At 42.1% G+C, this 20,650-nt stretch overlaps 1 protein-coding gene across 2 annotated transcripts in view; it reads right to left on the bottom strand.

The window, feature by feature from the left end:
* The window catches only part of plce1 (phospholipase C, epsilon 1), a 75,664-nt gene that overhangs the window by 35,140 nt on the left and 19,874 nt on the right, over nucleotides 1-20,650 (bottom strand). For both annotated transcript variants that reach the window (XM_069155576.1, XM_069155577.1), the window contains 2 exons: nucleotides 4,284-4,480; nucleotides 3,828-3,970 (listed from right to left, as the gene is read on the bottom strand). In XM_069155576.1, the coding sequence (XP_069011677.1) occupies nucleotides 3,828-3,970; nucleotides 4,284-4,480 (340 nt within the window). The remainder of the gene's footprint in view (nucleotides 1-3,827; nucleotides 3,971-4,283; nucleotides 4,481-20,650) is intronic.

Here is a 20,650-nt window from a genome sequence, read left to right as displayed (position 1 = left end):
GAATGGACAGTCTCATGCCTTCACAAAAAACGTGTTGTAAGTATATGCATTTTCAAACACATTGTGCCTTAATGAAAACTACTTTGTGTCATAGCTTCAAACATCTACAGTGTTTCAGCTGACATCAGGCCTCCCACGCTTCACAAAGCCAAGTTACAGGAAACAACTGCAGCTAATTATCGCCATGCTCAACAAAGGTTTACGGACACTCTTTTTCTTGGTATCGCTACACCTGCCTTTAAGCAGCACAAACCACCTCGACCTTCCCCATGTTGTTCACATTTTCTTTATCCAACAGCAGTGTTTGTGTTCGTAGGTTTCAGCAAAAACCTGCCATACTGAACCAGACATGTGCCGACTTAACTTGTAAAGATGTTCCTCCTGACCTGCGTCTAAAACCAAGTGATTAATGAAAGATAAGTCATTCTTATACATCAGAGGAACCAGCAAAATGCTTTGAGTTCATTGTCATGATGGTGGCATGTAGAGATGGTTTAGAAAAACATTCCACCTCTCACCACTCACAGTAAAACTCTTAAGAATTTACCAAGGCTAGTCAGGCAATTACCCTGGTTATCTTTTAAAGCATTTGTACCAGAGCCACCGATTGAGTTTTGCCACCACTATAATGTATTTACATTAACAAAAAACAAACAAAAAAACGTATGGACAGATTAAATTAAGTAGGAATAGGACAAATAAATTCAAGCATAGTGTTTACAGAAACAAATTTGAGATTTATTTACTTAAAACCTCCAATAGCATTGAAAATATGCAATGTACAGACACTGAAAATGACAAAGGAAACCACTGATGCATGTTTATTTCTGTATAAGCAGAGTTGTAAAGAATATCTAATATCCACTGAAAATTTGTAATTAATAACTGACATAGCAGTACAATTAAACTGAGTATATGACTGAACCATGTGTAAAAGGGCTTTTAATTTGAAAACTCAGTCAAGTCTATTTCGGCCGACCAATTGTGTAACTTCATTACTCAGCCAGTTTTAAAGGCTGGCTTCCTCCTTGTAGCCAAAAAAACATAGTCATTATTTTATAAGTAAAGTAGTACAAAAATGGCAGTCGGACTAGTGAATAGGGAAAAAGTTTACTATAGTAAATTACAGCTCAGTAAAAGTACAGATACAGAGAACTATTACATAAAGTAATAAAAGCAAGGGGAGGAAAGTGGGTTTGATTCTTTCCCTTTCAAGACAGCACATTTTCACTTTAGAAAGATGATAAAAAAAGAAGCAAGAACGGAAATAAATGGACAGACAACACAAAAGCCTTTCCGCAGAGGTGACACGTTAACCAGAGAGGATACAAATACCCTTGGACTTCCAAATGAGGTGAACTTGTGCAATAAATAGCAAAGCACAGTATGTTTCTAAAGCTCTGTGACCGTTTCAAACTCAGTCAGTTATGAGTGACAAATTCATAAGTAGAGTCTGCATGAAAAAACGAGCACAAGCTGTTAGAGACTGAGGAGACCAAAGTGAAAATGTAAAATACACTGCATATTTTTATTGGACAGACACAAAAAATATCCCAGATGCAAAAACAGGCTGATTGAAAGTACATTAAAAAATAAATAAATAAAACGTGTTTATTGTAAATTGAACTTAGATTGAGGAAAACCGTTTCGTCAGGCCTAAAGATTAAGGGCAGGTTGTTACGCTGAAACGCTGAGGAGAGGAACAATACCAAAAATGGTAAGAAAGCAATAACTACACCAACACTATCCAAGATTGAAACTACAGTCCGACCTTGCCCATGCTTCAGGATAATCAAATGCCTTGTATGACATCAAATAATTACTTTACCCCTACAGACTTTGAAAACCTATGCTGCAATAAATTGTCATTTAGAGTAGTCAATGTTTAAACTCGGCAAATTCAATTTTCTGAAGCCCCTCAACAATTCAAACTGAGCTCTGCACTTCTTCCTTTTTGTTTAGCAAGTGATGCAAAACCTTTAAAACACCCAAACTACAGTATGCATCTCTGTTTGGGTGACATCATCATCTTTGGAGACAGTTTGTATACTTAACATCAAATCATTCAAAATGGCACAGCCACACAGCTGGTTTCCCCCATGTGTAAATGGCAGATCAGAAATGTGTAACTTTCTAAAAACACAACAATGTGGTTGTGGGTCCAAGTCCTTGGACGTAATGCTCAGGCTTAATGTTCAGTATGTGGGTTGCTTCGGTACTCGGTTACAAAGACGGAGAAAGTTAGACGGGGAGCCTCTCATGCTGTGTGTGTGTGTGTGTGTGTGTGTGTGTGTGTGTGTGTGTGTGTGTCAGATCCAAGTCCTGCCAAAACTTTGAAGCTGCTATGTGTGCGCGTGTCTAGCTCAATTCTGTTTCCTGTAACACCCATTAGAACAGAACACAGTGTCATGTTGAAGATATTCAGTGTGTGTGTACGTGTGTACGCGTGCGTGTGTGTGCGTGTGTGTGTGTGTGCGCACGTTTGTGGCCTCGAAAAGTTTGTCTAATTAAAATGAAAGTTTTTGTTTTTTTGTTTTTTTAACAACATGATTGATAATCCGGCGAGTCACCGAGAAACACACACAAAACGAAATGTCTGTGCGTGCCTGTGTGTGCATCTGAGCGCGTGTCTTCCTTGATCTCGCCAGAGACAGCCTGTCCCCTGGCTCGCTGCCAGTGGAAATTAATGTCAGGATCAGCTTACATTTAAGTCATACGTAACGTCATTGTAGAGAAGGTAGACAGACAGTTACCAGCTGAACAACTGACCAGCAATCCGACTGGCTGGGCAATGAAGTCATGTGGATTGAGAGGGAGAGTCGGAGGGAGAGACAATGAGAGCGAAAGAAAGAGATTACATTTTGGAGTCTCGTTGAAAGAAACAGACCATCAGCTTTGAATGCCTTTCTTAAAGAAGAAAGTCAGGTAAACGCGAGTTAAGTAAATAAGGTTGACCTAAATTAAGTAAGCAGGGTAAACTTAAGTTAAGTAAACAAAGTAAACGCGAGTTAAATAAGTGATGTAAACTTGAGTTAAGTCAGTAAGGTAACCTTTCATTAAGTCAGCGAGGTCAACTTAAGTTAAGTAAGTAAAGTTATTAGGTTACAGAAAGATTCACCAATTGTGGTGAAGAAGTTTGCTGGGGAACGTGCATGTCAGTTGCTTTGGTAATTAGTTTGTATCTGTGGTATATAAAGCACAAAAACAACAAAAAGCAGGAACATTGAAGAAGTACATGTGCTTGTTATAAAATAAAATAAAAAATAAAAAACATGCATAAACTAAGCGACATCACAATATAGCTCACTGAGCTTTTTAAAGGACCGGTGCAAGCTTGTTTGAAGTGTATATAACCTCTTTTCGGATGTCAAGACGTAACCTGATGTGTGTGTTTGAGTGTTGTGTCGACCCTGTGATGTCAGGAGGCTTCTTTTCTTTTTTTTTGTTTTCTTCCTGAAACCACTAAAGCATCCTGTGTGAATGTGTGTCTGAATTTGAGAGGGGAATAGAGCGTGAGAGAGAGAGAGAGAGAGGAGGGCATGAGGAGGGAGAAATAAAGCAAAAGCAAAAAAAAAGGGAAGGGCAACCGCTGAGATCAACTGCAGACTCCAACAGAACCCAGATCCTGCTGTGGATAAGGAACCACGTGGGAAAAGAGCGGAGAGGAAGAGCAAAAGTGGAGCACTGGACCGCCGGGCAATAGAAGTCCCTGCTTCACTACATCAAAGTTAATTCGGCGTTAGTTCGCACCAGGTTTGCACACTCAAACATGCTAATGAACACTACCTGTCGTAAACATCCGAGCTGGAGTATAACACTCCTCCTACCTTTCAGCACAGCGTGGCTGTTGGGACACGGCAGCAAAGGGTAGAGTAGAGTGGAGCGGGCGCCGAGAGCGGCTGTGGCCTCTAGAAGTGCTCCGGCCAGAAGGGAACACGCGGATGTCCTCTGGCCACAAGCACGATAAGACCTAGAAAGAAAAGTTTCTTTGATTTGAATCTGAATATTTCACGTCAGGCTCGGTGTTGCCACACTGTCTCGCTTTTGTCTGTTCAATGTAACTGTTTACAATTAGCGGCTCCCTATGGTCTTTATTCCTGAATATGCAACATCAAAGGTTTATACTGACTAACTATCTGGGTAAAGCATCGTTGCAATTCGCAACAGAAGTAACTGCAGATGGTAATATCTGTGGACAATCTTAAAATGAAGATGTATAAAATTACTGGAGTTTTTGTTTTTTTCCACTGGAAAAATGGAATCGGAACAAAAAATAGGCAAACCTGGGTGGATTTGAAGGAGGACGACAACACCAGGCATTAAGGCAGGAGTTCAGATCAGGTCTGCCAGGGTTGGTGCCGACAACATCCAGTGACCAGAGAGACTCCCTGAGGCAGAAACATCCAGGACTCGACAACAGGAGCTTTTTGGCCGGATGAATCAGGTTGAGTTCCTCTCTGTCCTGGACATAGTTGTTCACCTGTTAAGAGAGCCATTGACAAATAGGTCATTTACTGGGAACCAAAACTGGAAACACTCGGTGCTTGAGAGGGCAACCTTCCAACCTTTCACTGAAAAATGGTAGGTTTGCGTTTTCACCCCAGAAAACACCTTAACAGTGCCTGTGTGCTAACTATTATTGTTCATACAGTAAAATAACAAAGGATTGGCTTTTCCTCAAACAAAATGCACACCATCAGAGTAATGAAAAGATTACATGCATATGGAAGGCGAGGCTTTAAAAAGATAAAGACTGTGACCACAGTTGCACTAAAACGCAATTAAAACAGTATAAAGTGTTGCGGCCAATCAGCTTTAACAACCTTGAAGTATCCATAAACAGGAGAGCTACGATGAAAGAAAATGCACGTCATTCGGTGACGTTTCACCTTTCAGACTATTCTACAACATTTCAATCTGAGGTCATTGTCACCGTCTCCTCTGCTGTGGTAATTCTCAGAAGCAATTTCCTCTTGAAAGAACGGAAATCAAAGCATGAAAAGAAAGAATAAACTGAGAGAAATGCCACTGAGGCACAAAACAGAAAGGAAGGAAGGTGCTGAGGGACAGATAGACTGACACATACATATATATATATATATAGAGAGAGAGAGAGAGAGAGAGAGAGAGAGAGAGAGAGAGAGAGAGAGAGAGAGAGAGAGAGAGAGAGAGTGAATAGAAGGGAGATGGAGAAAGGAAGGTTGGAGGCAGCAGTCAAAGGTAAAGAGAGGAAGAAGAGAAATCACTAAGGACCCTTAACTGAGTGAACATTTTGTCCTTTAAGAAAAAAACCTCCTCCTTTTTTCAGTTCACACTCTTCTTGGAACCAAATCCTTCCAACATAAAAGGAAACACTTATCCAAAACGATCAGCTTGCTCTTTGTCCCCGAGTCAACCTGCAGAAAAGCTCTTCTGGCACAAATTTCAGAGAAAGGCCATTAAGGCAACATTTTGTGGCACTGTAAGTGCGCTTTTATGCCTTCAGCAAGGATGGATGTTACAAAATCAAACAAAGTCAATACTGAGAGAGAGAGAGAGAGAGAGACAGACAGAGAGAGAGAGACAAAGAGAGACACAGAGAGACAGAGAGAGACAAAGAGAGACACAGAGAGACAGAGAGAGAGAGAGAGACAAAGAGAGACAGAGAGAGACAGAGAGAGACAGAGAGACAGTGAGACAGTGAGAGGGGAATGAATACCATACAAGTTTAAGGAAACACTGCTCTTTGGTAATCATCAGTAACAGCGTCCATCTGCACTGCTTCATATTCATATTCCCCAAACGTTTCATATTAACAACGTGGGGATCTGTGATCACGTTTTATGAATGTCCTCTTTGGACTAAACGCTGACTGGCAATACTGTGACATAAACATGCCCACAAACAGAGAGTGCATTTGCCCCCTGCTTGTCTTAGTGGGATGGGTTTCCTGCTCCGGGTGGAGGCCGGAGCTGTTGTCAGATCTGGGCCGTCCCCAGAGAGAGGAGACATACCAGCCTGCACGTTTAGAAAGTGAGTGAGAGTTAGAAATATCAAGAAAGGGCCTAGGCCTAGGCAGAGACAGAGACACACACACACGCACACACACGCACACGCACACACACGCACACGCACACACACACACACACGCACACACACGCACGCACACACACGCACACCTCCCTCTTTGTCAGTGACAAGGTAAATATGAGACAATACGGAAGACTGTAATGACCTTCATTCCAACAATGAGCTCATTACATAAATCTTAAACAACTTTATGAAATTCAAAAAGGCTGAGATTAAACATATTTGGACCAAAAGCTGCCCAGATATTTTTCTTTCCTCATCCAGCTCAGAATCTTAATATTTCTCGCGGAAGACCTTCTTTGACTTCCGTCTGGAGACTGCACACGTCCACTGAAGAGACATAAAGTCTACTACATAATCAGTGTTTTTCCACATTCAATAAATGAGCTAAAGACAAAAAAAAAACCTAACCTGGGTCGTACGTCGCATTCATGCCTTTTTAATATTTATTCTGCATTTAGATGGGGAGACCTACAGTTAGTTAAGGGTGAAATTTCAGCTTCCAATTAGCAATAAACACACATGGATAAGTTTGGTATGCTAGTTATTGGTGCATGAATATTTCAGCACTGCGTATTAATGCAATAGGCGTACCAGTGGAATAAGTAGCTGCAAACAGCCTTCAACAAATGGTAGGATTAAATCCATATTTGTGCCTATAAACCATTTAGAGCTTTCAAAATTTGTCAATTAACTGATTAGTCAATTAATAGACAAATTATTGGTAACTAGTTTTGATAATCAATTAATCAGGAAAGCAAAAGTGGCAAACATTTGTTGGTCAAGTCTCTCAAACCTGAGACTTGTCTCCGTTATTTGGCTTAACTTGTTAGTTTTACTTTAAACTTGGGCTCAGATAAAACACAATACCGAATAAGGCCTTGTTTTTAATCAGTAGATGATGATTTCCTCCCATAATATTTGAAATATTTGCCTCGTAAGGGACCTTTCAATATTCCTTTACCCTGTTAAACTTGATTTCCTGCTAGTTAAAGAACACTTTATTGAGTAAACCAGAGACGACCACAGAAAAATCAGATGCATATCCAACTGAAGTCAATGACAGTTGACATTTTGTGTTGCGTAAACATGCTTAAATATGAGTTACGGTCATGAGAAACGACAAGTACCAAGTGTTTCCTCAAAAAGAAGTTTACTCTTGTCAACAACAGCACGAAGGCCTTTTGAGAAAGAACAAACAGTGAACATTAAATTGATCGATTGTCTCCACTGAAGGTCTCCGGGCTCTTTCAGACAGACGGACCGAAACCCATTTGCCGTTTTCTTTTCTTCTCACCAATGTTTACCTACTTAATGTCGGCTGTTCTCCTGTGACACGCTCTGTTTCTCAGCTGTGTAACAAACACTTCAGTTCTTACTGTAACACTCGGACTCACAGTTTGAAAGAGATGAATGAAGTCGCAAGAAAAACTGCGTGTGCAGTGACCGCACACCAGTGTGTAAAAGTGAGCTCGACTCCGAAGGACGCAGCGAGGAATGTGTTGACGCTTTTTGATCGAGACAGAGCAGCTGTCTTCACGTACATACACACAAACAAACACACCACACACACACGCACACGCACGAACAAACTCATTTTCAAACTCCAAGCAAACTCAAAAACACACACTGTACTTACATTAGGTCTGTGTGTGCATATACGTACACAAAAATGAAAGCGAACTCTATACTCTTATAAGAATAAAGAATTGGGGAGTTAATGGGGGGGAATGAGTGAACAAAATATGAACTGGTCTTATGGGAGGATAAATCATTAAACTAATCATTTTGGCCAATACTCATTATTCCCTCAGTATATATATATATATATTAAAAAGAAAAAGATCTCTGTACTCTAAGCAGCAGGCATGAGGGCAAACATTTTATTTCACAATTCATCTGATATCGATATGTGGGGAATGTTTATTTTTCATAGTATATTACAGTACCACTGTTAATGCCGTTAAGCCAGTTATCAGAACTGTAGCTACATAAGACAGTTGACGCTGGTGCAGCATTGTGTCTCCCGTTACACTGTCTGTGTTCAGGAAAGACTAATGGCTTAAGCACAGCGCAGGGAAATCATGACCGCTATCGGCAGCTGCACTAATTCAGTTCAAATAAATAGCCCAGAACTTTTTGGCCAATTACCCAAACAATAATAACTATCTACAGTTTGGTACATGATCTACGTTTTGGGACATAACGGAGAAATTTGTACCTTAAGTATTTAGGATATAATTTAATAATATGTTATTTAATAAAACACTAGATGTTTTCATTTCAGTGTGATTTCAACATGTTGTAGCAGTTTTGGTACCAATGTTTGATCCTGACTCCTCATATTCCTCCACAACAGCCTGTTTAAATAACAGTAACTACAACAACTCATGAGACATTTCTTCCGGTTTACAAATCTACTTTTCTCTTGAACAGAGAGTTTCTTGTCTTACTTTTGAGTTCAACTGCAAAAAAAAAAAAAAAAAAAAAAAAATGACATCACCAATGTGGCTGTTCTGTATCGTATAATTATCTGATCTGCATATTGGTTTGAGGCTTGTTGACGCGTACATTTAGAGAGTTTCTCAAAATCAAGGATCAAGGGGTTTCTTTAAGTACTAACTACTAACTACTACCACGACTACTACTATTATTCCATAAAATAAAATAGAATAAAATAATCATAAAGACACCCGACATACAGTATAAGTTACGACTTTCATTTAACTGATAACCAGTCCGTGTAACCTACAGTGATGAATGAGTTTGCCATTGAGTCCCATTACAAGCCTGTTGGGTAATTTCTCTGCCTGGCAACAGCCATTCTGGGAAAGGATTAGCAGGGGGCACCGCAGGGCACCACACAGACTACTGAACTTTGAGCTGGAATGCACACACACACGCACACGCACACACGCACGCACGCACGCACGCACACACACACACACACACACACACACACACACACACACACACACACACACAAAGACACATGTACTGTATACATACACATGCTAAAATGCAGACATGCAAACACATTGTGACTTATGCCTGTGTCATTGGGTTTATCATACCAGACCTGTTCAGTATGTATGAACATGCAGGACACTGGAGAGGCTGATGTTGTCTCCCTGAAATCCAACCACCCACTACTTGAACCCTTTGCTTTGATGTCTCTGACCACACACAATCTTTCCTCACTCACTCACTCACTCACTCACTCACTCACTCACTCACTCACTCACACACACACACACACACACACACACACACACACACACAATCTTTCCTCACTCACACACACAATCTTTCCTCACTCACTCACTCCTCTGCAATTCGTCCGATTCTAACACATTAAATATTATTCCACTTCTAAGGTACCACGATACAACATAGCTGTCTGTGAAACGTGTGACACTGTGACCATGTATGCACACAAACACACCCATATCCACAATAATCTGGTCACGATATCATGCAACTAAACACACACAAAACCTCACATGGGATTAGATGAATCACTGCAACAGTACCCCCCCCCCCCCCCCCCAACCACAGCCCACCCCCAACATGTCCTCTCCCACGAAGATGACGTTCAAGGGACAGAAATGCATCATTTTGTCTGAAATCTACTTTTAGAAGCATCCTGGAGGGTCGAGGTTAGGTGAGGTTAGCAGGGGGTTTATTCTGTTATTCTGGTCCACGGAGTTCACTGGACAGAGGTCAGTCTTCACTCTTCCCCCGCTTGGAAGTGTTCTAGTTGTCTTTAAGCTGCGTGGTCTTTGTAGGTCAGAAGAAGATTCTAACATGTTTTGACCTTACAAAATGTTTCGTGGAGGTTTTCCTAATATCATTATTGAGGACATTAGCATAATCTGGCAAAATGTCATTTTATCATCCAATGAAATGAATTTTCGAATTCCACGTTGAAGACTAGCAGCCGAACTTGAATTGTCTCATTGTTTAGAGCGAGGCCTTGAGGGTCACAAAGTGAAGTGATTTCATGCATTTCTATTCAAGAACTCTCAACAGCAAATCTTCAAAATAAAACAGCTATTTAATCTCTTTTTTTTTTTTTTTTTTTTTTATTTTTTTTTATTACATTTTTGTTGAAGTGAAATGTACACATTCGAGCCATTACAGTAGAGTGCTACGACACAAGGGACAAAATGGGACAACGTATACCTATTTAGCCTTAGGAAAACAATTACATTCGAAAGTATATAACTCAAAGCAATTTTGATGCTGCAACTTGACAAAAGCTTTATCATACAAAAACCTCTCTTGCGTTTTACTTCTCAGTGTCTCTGCTTGGCTAAAAAAAAAAAAATAAAAATAAAAAAAAAAAAAAGACTTTAGCAAAGCAATATGAACTCAATAAAACTCAGCTGAACCTTTCCACCGCTTCATTCTTGAAATGCTGAAATGTCTGGTGGAAAAGAAGAAAATGTGCACCCTGCCCACCCAACAAGACAAGCCCGCTTAAATCAACTGGACCGAGTCTATTTGAAAACTTGCTGAGGAGCCAGGTATGTTCAGCAGCTCTGGTATCTCATCACCAAGACATTCTGGCCCCGCCCATCCTTTAGAGTGTAAACCAAATCAAAAGACATAAACCAAGCGCACCCAAACATGCCAAGCAGACGTCCCGCCACTGGAGCTGAACATGCGATAAGGTGCTTCAAATGTGTTCCTTACTCTGCAAAGACTGACGCCAATTTATGCGCATACACACAGCGCAGCGCTCTCTTAATCCCAGCGACTCCTAATCCTGGTTTGAATCACCAAGGAACAGACAAGCTCTCTGCACTGTGCTGTTTTTCCTCAAACATTTTCTGCCATTGTTGTCTCCACAAGGTAATGTTTGCTGACCTGTGGCCTCGGCCTGGACTGCGTCACTGCTGCGCTCAAATGTGGACGCTCATGAGCAAAAAAATAAATTAAAAAAAACCTGCGTGTGGCATGCTATGACACGAACTGTATTTTTATTTTTTTTTCTATCATTTTAGTCCTTGAAATAAACAATTGAAGAAAGGCTGTATTTTTATGCTGGTTTGGTGCAGGGATTAAGTTCCTCATTTGACCAGAGGCAGCCGAACCTGTGCATAGAACTGTGCGTACAGGGAGCAGATTCTGTACGGTTACATGCATGTTTTTTGGGGGGTTTTTTTGTGTGTGTATTCATATTGACCGTGTAAACATATGCATTTACTGTAAGACTGAACAAACAAGGTTTTATCAGAGTGTTTACTGAATGTGTGTTGGTGGTCTGTGTCCACACACGTCTGGTCTCCGAGACAGTCTTTTGAAGAATAAGTGTTTAGACTGGAAAAGCTCGATGTCTGAGTCGGAGTATCTGCTTTGAATAAGACAGTAGATTCAATATTACGGGTTATATAAACACAGAAACACTCAGGAAAGTCTCCCTTTTCAAATACATTAAGAAGATTGTTATCCGATTGAAAATAAAGATATTAAATTAGAAATTAGAGATCAAGGAGATGAGCATTGGCAAAGGTTGACAGAAATTCAGTCACACAATGACACACTTACAACACATCGGAGTTGCGTACAACTCGCCAGAATAAGTCAAAGTTGAATTTACATAAGCAAATCTACAAGCAAATCTCTTGTTTGTGCGCGACCGAGGATAATTTCCCTCTTGATTCTCTACTGAAATTGAATTGGTGATATTCATTGCGTTGTCTTGGCCCCAGTATTGCGAAACATTGTCTTTCTGAGAGATTCAGCGTTGTAAACCACATTAAAAAGATCCAACTGGAGACAAGAGGTGTTTGCAATACTTCAAAACCGACTGCACTGTCGGCAGCATCCGCCCAGAACAAATGACTGAATGACTGAAGGCAAAGAGAGAAGAGAGAAAACTATGCAAAAACAAAATCCTCAACTGAAGTGAAATAGAAAAACTGGAAAATTAGGCGCCTGCAGTGATCGTTGAAAAAGTAATAGAGTTTGTTGTTTTTACAGAGGGAGCCCTTCTTGTGTGACTCACCGTAGGTCAGGCTCTTCGGGGCTCAGTGGGTGGATTACGATGCGAACATTTCAAGGGGTTAGACTCATGCAATACTCGTCTATATATGTAATGTGAATGTAGTAAGCATGCGGATGTTTGGGAAGGGAAAGATGATTCCACGGGATTCCCAGTAGTTATACTGAACTGTACTCACTGGCATTTGGCCACAAATAAGACAAAAATATTATGATAATTATTAGGGTATAATTTAAAACACATTTAAATCCATTTTAGAAAACTTTATAACAATACATTATTCATCGTAGCTTAAAATGCCACTTTATGAGCTGCTGCCTCAGAGCCCCGGTTGCGCAATCGGGTTTAAGTTTTCCATACAGCATCTAAACACCTCCTTCTAAAATACATGCGCAGTTCCATCAATAAAAAAAAGATGGCCTATCCGGAACAACACATCAAAACCCAGCAACTGGTTTTTGGGCCATTTTCAGTCCGCTGTAATAAAATAGATGAACGACAAAGAAAGATGGAACCAGAAAAGGTTGGGAAGAAAGACAATTATAGAAGAGATCGACGGAGTTTCAGGAAGGGTTAGTCAAAACAGGAAGAGAGGTTCAACAGAAAGCAGGACGAGAACGAAGAAGAGAACCGATGATGAAGAGGGAGAGGAGGTTAAAAATGAAGGATGAGACAAAAGGAGGGGAAAGGAAACAAAAGGGAACAGCACAGCAGGAGGAACAGAAAGAGGGAGGTGAAGAGAGAAAAACACAAGGGCCAAGGGTGACGTGAATCATAATCCCCCCGTTGAATTACACAAGGAACCGTTTCACCAAAGATCCAAGAGGTGGGTACGCCTCGCGAGCACAAGCTTAGGGTATTATTGTGTGTACTTTGTGTGTACTTTTTGCTTGTGTGTGTGTGTGTGTGTGTGCGTGTGTGTGTGCGTGTGTGTATGTGTGTGCGTGTGTGCGTGTGTGTCAGTTCAGAGTCATGGAAAACTCGGTGATGGGCAAAAAAGAAAAAAAAAGAAAGAAAACGCATGCAAATTATTAGGAACTCAAACAAATACAGGGTCAACTGAAACTCAAATACAACAGCTGACAGCGAGAGAGTGCTCACTGTTATAGATGAGATAAGCAGCACAACCAAGATGTAAACAAGAACACAGATTTACAGATTATCGGCTTGTTGCTGCGTTTTGCTGGTCATGGACCACTTTTACAGCCAGCAAGAAAGAAAGAAAAAAGGAAAACAAGCGACGGAGAACAGGGAGAAAGTGCAACATACAAATATATTTACAGGAAGGGACAAAGTAATCACATTTGTAGAGAGCGAATAGGGAGTCGATAGGGAATGACAAGTTGTGTTTGGCCACGCTTGTCCACCGAGCCAGCAGAAAACGTCACTCTGCCCTATGCAACGGTATTGAGGAAATTAGATATTAACATAATATAGACATTAGTTGTCAGTATTATTATTTATCATGGTTTAATCAATAAAATGAAAAGCATCAGAGTGGGTAATTCTGAATGAGCTCGGAGAGAACAAAAGAGGACAGAACTACTTCCCCTTACCGGTGTCGTCATCCACCTTTAACAATCAGGAGTTTCCCCCTACTTTTAGCTTTCAGCGTCGTAAAAACAAATCGAGACGCTGCAAGAGCAGAAAGGAGAACGCGCAGAGCGTCTATTTAGATGCATATTTAGGTGTACGCGTGCTACGACGCGCACGGCAGCCGGAGAACATTCGCGGCCCGGCCGACACAACGGAGAAATCGAAAGACAGCAGGAGGTCGCGTACGCCGTCAAGCCGAGGCAAGAAGAGACGAATTAATCGCCGGGAGGACGGAGTCAAGGCTTGTACTTGTCGAGAGTCCGTCTCGCTGCGGTCTCCGCGCCGTAGCTGGCGGATGCGCTTTCATCACCAACGCGGGCAAGAACAGAAGGGCCGGCGGAAAGCGGCGGAAGCAGCGGAGAGGAAATGTGGCATAGGAGTCGGAGAGGGGAGTCAGAAAGAGGAAAAAGATGGGGGGGCGGGGGGGTCACCGTGAGGGCCCCGAACAACCTGGAACCTATTAAACGGAGCGCCCCGGTGGGACCCCTCTACACCGCACTCCCCCACTTGCAGTTCTCATGATGTCATACTACAGCGAGTCGCTACGCTCTCCTACATAACAGCACACAGCTCTGGTCAGACAGCCAGAGATAAGCAAGATGGATGTTTTTTGTTTTTTTTTCCCTTCCCACTTTTGAAAGTTCTGGACATAAATTACTTCCAGCACTACGTGCAGAGAAATGCAGACCGTAAGGCGGGAGAAGACTTGTTTTTCTTTTTTTACAGTATGTTTTTACTTCAATGTTCTCGAGACTCAGAATAAACATGATGGAAACGTTACTGCCGCCGTTATATTCAATAGTAATGCTAATTTCCTCAGCTTACACACTTGGCAAGCCATTAAATCATGACCGTTTGAAATACGGGCATGAAAAATGTCAACCACCTGCGATGTTTCCCTTGATTTACTTTCTTTTGGCTTTTTTCAAAATCGAGGGAAAAATTCCTCTCCAGAATTTGCTGCACAACTAAGATAAGACAAGAGCAGATGAAGTTCAAATGCATTTTGACGGCACCGCATAAACTTTCCCTCTGCGCAGCATTGCATAAGACATTCAGCTTAATGAACCGCACAAATCCCGGTGCTCTAATACCGATCAGATGGCAGGATAAATCTTGGAAGTATAGTTCCTTGCAGCCACAAGACATAATGAATGAGAAGACGCTCGAAGACGGAAAATCTTTTCCAAGTGCAGCAAGAGCTCGTAGTAAACAGTGTACTTACTGTAGCACAGAAAAGGCAGAGATATTCAAAGAGAAAGGAAGAAAAACCATCAAGCTCCAATCCCTCTTAGTCTGTGTACACTTGCAGAGGAGAGAGGAGGCTTGGGCTAAAGAGAGCGAGCGAGAGCGAGAGAGAGAGAGAGAGAGAGAGAAAGTGCGTGAGAGCTGTACAACACTGAAACTAGCAGAGATGGAAAAATAAGAGAGAGAGCAAAAAGATGGGAAGTAAAAAAAAAGAAGAAGAGAAGCAGGAAAAAAGCAAAAAAAAAAAAAAAAAAAAAACCTCAGAGATGTGTCCCTAGCACACAAGGTACCCCCATATTAGGTTATGAGGCCAGCTGACCCATCGCAAGCCAGCAGCGAGAGGGGAGATTTTATCAGAGGCACTCTAAACACACCAAGACAGAGGAGACACTCGTCTACAAGGTTTCAAATCGATCCTTCCCGAGGAGGCCGTCCAACGTATAAACACCGTCTGACAGAACTCAAATAAATCCTCTGTGTTTTCAGGAGGAACGATTACACGAAAGCTGACAAGTGACCGTTGAAGCTCACTTTTTTTTCTTTTCTTTTTTTTCAAAAAACGACATCCGTCATCTGGCCCGATCCAAATCTCCACCACAAAGGATCAATTTCAACCATGTTAAAGTCAATCAGAACTAAGAAGAGATCATTTTACAAAAAAAAAAAATAGATGGAGGTTTATCTCACAATATAGTGCTCTATTAACTTTAGAAATACAGGATGATAACGTGCGTATGACAAAAAGTCAGGAAATTAAATTAAGCAGTAGCCGAATGTTAATAATAAAATAATACTGTTTTGTCCTACGCAAAGTAAATATAAGATTAAGTACAATCTCCTGTGGTTTTATCTCTTTAAACTTGGCCGCACGTGATAATCATATGCGTGGTGGAGTGTTGCGTCATGATTGCATTTTCATTATCTGCCAACTATTCTTACAATATGGTCTACTGAAATATCAGAAAAAAGGCACTCAATGAATGTATTCATATGCTGAAACTCAGGAATGTTTGGTATTTTACATGGACAATTATTCAAATGATTATTCTCTTGTTAAAATAGCTTATTGACAAAATAAACGACAGGCTTCAACACAAAAATAAATTGGGATTGTTCAATAAGACGGGACCCTCTAAATCCCATTTTAAAGTCCCCGCTGAGTAAAAACTGAGCCCAAATCACCTGCGATAGCGAAACAATATCCGGGTTCCAGCTTGGCTATTCAAGGTGATACTGTGGGGCCATTAAACCAATAGAGACCGAGGTTCAGCCACTTAATCCTCGCTATCAGCTTTGGTCCGGTGAGTGTTTCTATGCCAACCTCTAATTAGACCAGCGTTGGCAGCCAGCTCGGTCATGGTACCCCACAGCCCGTGCAGTTTATCGCGAACAAACTCATCATTATGTGTCTAATACGCTTTACGCCGACGCGTGCCGTTAACACATAATTAGTGAAGGTCGGCGAACGAGATTGAACTTCATACCATAAGCAGAAGCAGTCAAAGATTCTACTTGCATGGCTCAACAAAGCGAATCATCAAACATCGACAAACATCAAAATGTGCATCAAATGGTTTCGATTGCAACGGTGTGAATTTTTGGAGCAGCTCCGAGAAGACTCTGAACCTCTGCGTCTCGGTCGGGGCGGGTAAAACGACGACTCGCAAAAGAATCGCCTCCCAAGCAGAGAATTGGTCAAAAATATCGACGCGCGACATCTCCCACAGGAAAGCGACAGAATTTCTTTCCGGAAACGTTCAAATTTTTTGCTGCAACCGAAGCCCTCGGTGATTTCATCAGGAACGGCGGAGTGTCCTCGCACGTGGACGCGCACAATCACAACAGTCACAGGTCGAAATGAATACGGCGTGTCCTGCTGGACGGGCCTAATCAAGTGGAGAAATGAATCCGTTTCATGCCCGGTTGACATCAAAGTGCTCTTCAGAGCAAAGGAAACAGCTGGCCTGCCCCCCCCGCCCCCCACCCCTCAGTCTTCGCTTTGCATTTCTTTGATCAGTGCTCAGCTAATGAGACTTGTCTCCCGAGCCCATAACACAGGGTCAGATTCATGTATTACACTACACATATTAAATGAATTGGCTTCAGAAAACATAAACTCCCTGATCAAAACGGACTAAGGCAATGATTTCGGCTCCGGTGCTTCGACGCGGCGATGCGGTGTCTGCTTCCGTGACTTTGCACACATTTCAGCCACTGAACCGGACGCAGCGGCCCGCGATTTCTGACCTTCTGACCTCGGAGGGCTCGCGGCAAAGCGGACCTCATGCCGTCACACAATTTTGAAGGATGGTCCTTGTGAACAGCAGTGTCCCGTCTATTTAAAAAAGGATGCTGCCCTCTGGTGGATGTGTATTGAAGCACTGACAAACAGAACCACGAACCACTGGATCTTGGTCTGGAAGAATCAGCCGTCGCTCCTTACTCCGACCGTCTTCAGGTTTGTGACTGTCAGTTTGGCAAAACGATCATTTTAAGAGACATAACTGAGCGCTCGAGAAAAAAGCGTGATGGGCATTATTCACTGTTTTGGGGGCATTTTATAGACCAGATGATAAACGGCTAATCAAAAAATAAAGAAAAAAAAAAATAATGATCCATGTAATTATTTTTTTTAACGGCAATCGAGTACTCTCTTGACTATCAGTTCATTTACTAATTCCTTAGATTGAAAAAAAGAAGAAGAAAATGTCCATCACAATTTCCTGGGTGACAATGTTTTGCACGCACCGCACAATTCCTGTTATAAAATCATGACACGCTTCAGCAGTCGTAGGCGTTTATCTGCAGACTACAATATTTTTTGTCTCCACTAGATGGCACCAAAGTCCCATTCAAATGCCGTTTCACCCATTGAAACCCAAGTCTCACTTTTTCACACCTATCTCAGTGATATGCATCATGATTATCTTTATCGGTTCAAATCGAAGCTCGTAGGGACTGCATACACTCTGATGTTGAACTCGTCCACAATTGAGATTCAGGGTCTCGTTCCACAACACTTTTCAGTCGACCGCGCGCTGATCAGGAAGGTCGGGTTGTGCTTCAGCAGGGAAACGCGCACAACTATTCAAATAAGTCTTTGCCTTTTTTCATAAGGTTTTCAGAAATCCTATTTTGACTTTGATGCATTTCAATGCGGCTATGCAAAAAAACAAAAAAAAAAACCGGGAGATGCAATTAAAACATCACAGTACAGCATCCTGAGGGCTTCAGGGTTTAATTTAGCTAAATCTCCTCTGGTTGACCTCTCAGATTATGAGAGTTAGGAAGGGGAGGCGGCTGGTTATTTTTACAGCAATTGTGTTATTCTTTGAGTGCAACAATAATAGCGTGACCCGCAACGGCTTCGTGCTCTCATTTGATTTGGTTTTGGCCGCTTTAGTTCCATCCAAATGCTCTTGCATTCAAACCGGAAGGTACACGAGGTGTTGTTTTTGGGTTCCGTCCAACCCCAGAATGTGATCACACCACTGGAGGAGTACAGGAACAGAGTGACACATGGAGCAGACATGAAGTCAGGGTGTTGTGACAAGGGATGGTCAAATGCCGGTGATGACGCCGGGGAGAGGTCAAGCGACAGGAAGTTCGTTTATCTGTACGTGTTTACACTCCCCATACTTTATGCAGTGACATTGGGAAAAAAAAAAACCGCTGGTGTTGCGTCATTCAATTAAGATTTTACAAACTGCCACATAATAACCGTTCACAAGTTTTGTCGTCCGAGAAAGAAAAAAAAGAAAAATAAATTGTAACACTGATCTGGAGCGTTTTTACTGTTTTACTGCCGCGCGCAATTCTCCACTGTTTGTTTATGTGTGCTGGGTCCTGAAACGCAAGTTTAACAACCCCCGGCTTCTGGATGTCTGCAGGGACGCTTTCCCAGCTCCGAGGAAGCGCAATTTTCCCACACTGTCACAGAGATGCGAGAGGCCTGAGCCAACAGCTCGCACACGTACACATTTTTAACCCGGTGGAGCGGGAAAAACCCACCCGTGTGCCGTTTTGACACCCTTCTGTCACTCCACGAAAACAAACGTGTAAAATGTGTTTGTAACGAGAACGAGTGCAGCGGCCACATTTGCCCCCCCCCCCCCCCCAAAAAAGGACCTGATGACAAAAAAAACATCGGAGCCGAGAATGAAGTCTCGCCACGTTTTAACAGCCGAGAGGCCGCGTTGTTCGAGACGCCGTCATTGTGAAGAAACCGCACTCTTCACGAAGGCATGCCAGATATTTACTGTCCTACCGCTTCTGTGTGTAAGCAGACATCTGACGACCCACGCACACGCACACACGCACACGCACGCACGCACACACTAATCTAAGCCATAACACCCAGCTGGGTGAGAAAGTGGCCTGCTCGGCACATTCCTTTGTAGCGGCACAACACACAGAGGGAGAACATAAAAGTGACAGACACAAGGTTAAATGAGTGTGACATACGCGGCGGGTAAGAGTGCGCGCGGGTCGGGCTTTGACAGCAATATGTACGAATCATAATCCACAAATGAAACCGTTTTTTTTGTTGTTTTTTTTTTAGTTCGCTATTTGATTCTTTTTAGCGAGTTCATTCTTTTGTATTATTTGTACCGGTTATACATTATACCAGAAGGTATCGTTTATAACTAGCACAAATAATACAAATAGAGATTTGTTTTCCATCTGAATGACTACCTTGTCTGTTTTGTGTGTACTTTGTCCTAAATATGTCTCAAAACATAAATCGTGCCCCTGTGAACATTGAAACGGGTTTTGCTCACTGTAAAGGCTGCTCATTAACGCATCCCTTTTAAGTAGGTTTCAAAAAAAAAAAAAAAAAACGTCATCATATTGGGCCAAAATGTATTCCAAGGTTGCACAGAACCAAGGCTGTAACTTTTGTAAGCCATTTAGAAGTGACATTTTAAACAACAATTGTGAATCTGCCCTTTTATTATATGATATTTTACCATGTTGACACACAATCAAAGGTTAAACAAGTTAACATATCAAAATATGCTTCTTCTTTTTTTGAACAACGTTATTATCCTCCTGTCCTGGTATGAACTACTATTGTAATTAGAGGGGGGGGGGGGGGGGGGGGGGGGGAAATGCATCGCGTGGCGCTCGAGTCGCCAAACAAATCTTGACAAACGTCTTCATCAGGGAGACGAGAGCTCTTCTTTACGGCGCCGCGTTCCGTAGCTTCCGCTGTGGCGCAATTTCAAGTTGCTTAACAGGTTCACTGACGAAAGAAGGTATAATTTGTATTACATTTCTTACTCATCACACACTGAAAAAAGAAATAACCGCAGGTGTCCTGCGGTTGCCGGCGGGCCGCAATGTTTCAAAACTCCCGTTCGCCTTGTAAAACATGTCGGCGCCGAGCCGACTTCCGCAGCCCGGCGTCGTCTCCTGTAGATTTCTGTTTTTCTTTCACCCTCCGCCGTCCAAAGTGTTTTTCCTCGGTGCGTTACCGAGTCCTCCGTTTCAACGAGCGACCGCTCGAAAGCCCCCCCCCCGAACATCGGGAAATCAACAGATGTATTGTATGTATGGGATGTACCGACTGAAAGAGGTAAAAAAAACAACAACAACAACAACAACAAAAGACAATCGCTACATGTCAGGGAGCTCAATCTGTGATTGGAATTATAGCTTCGGTCGCGTCGGCCTCCTCTTCGGTAACCCTCGCGGCGATTTGTTGAGCGTCGGCTCCGTCCGCGT

The sequence above is a fragment of the Embiotoca jacksoni genome, unplaced genomic scaffold (genome assembly GCF_022577435.1).
Source record: "Embiotoca jacksoni isolate LCO1_2020_lvr unplaced genomic scaffold, fEmbJac1.0.p SCAF_20, whole genome shotgun sequence".
Classification (NCBI taxonomy): Eukaryota; Metazoa; Chordata; class Actinopteri; family Embiotocidae; genus Embiotoca; species Embiotoca jacksoni.
This window is presented reverse-complemented; position numbering and strand designations above follow the sequence as displayed.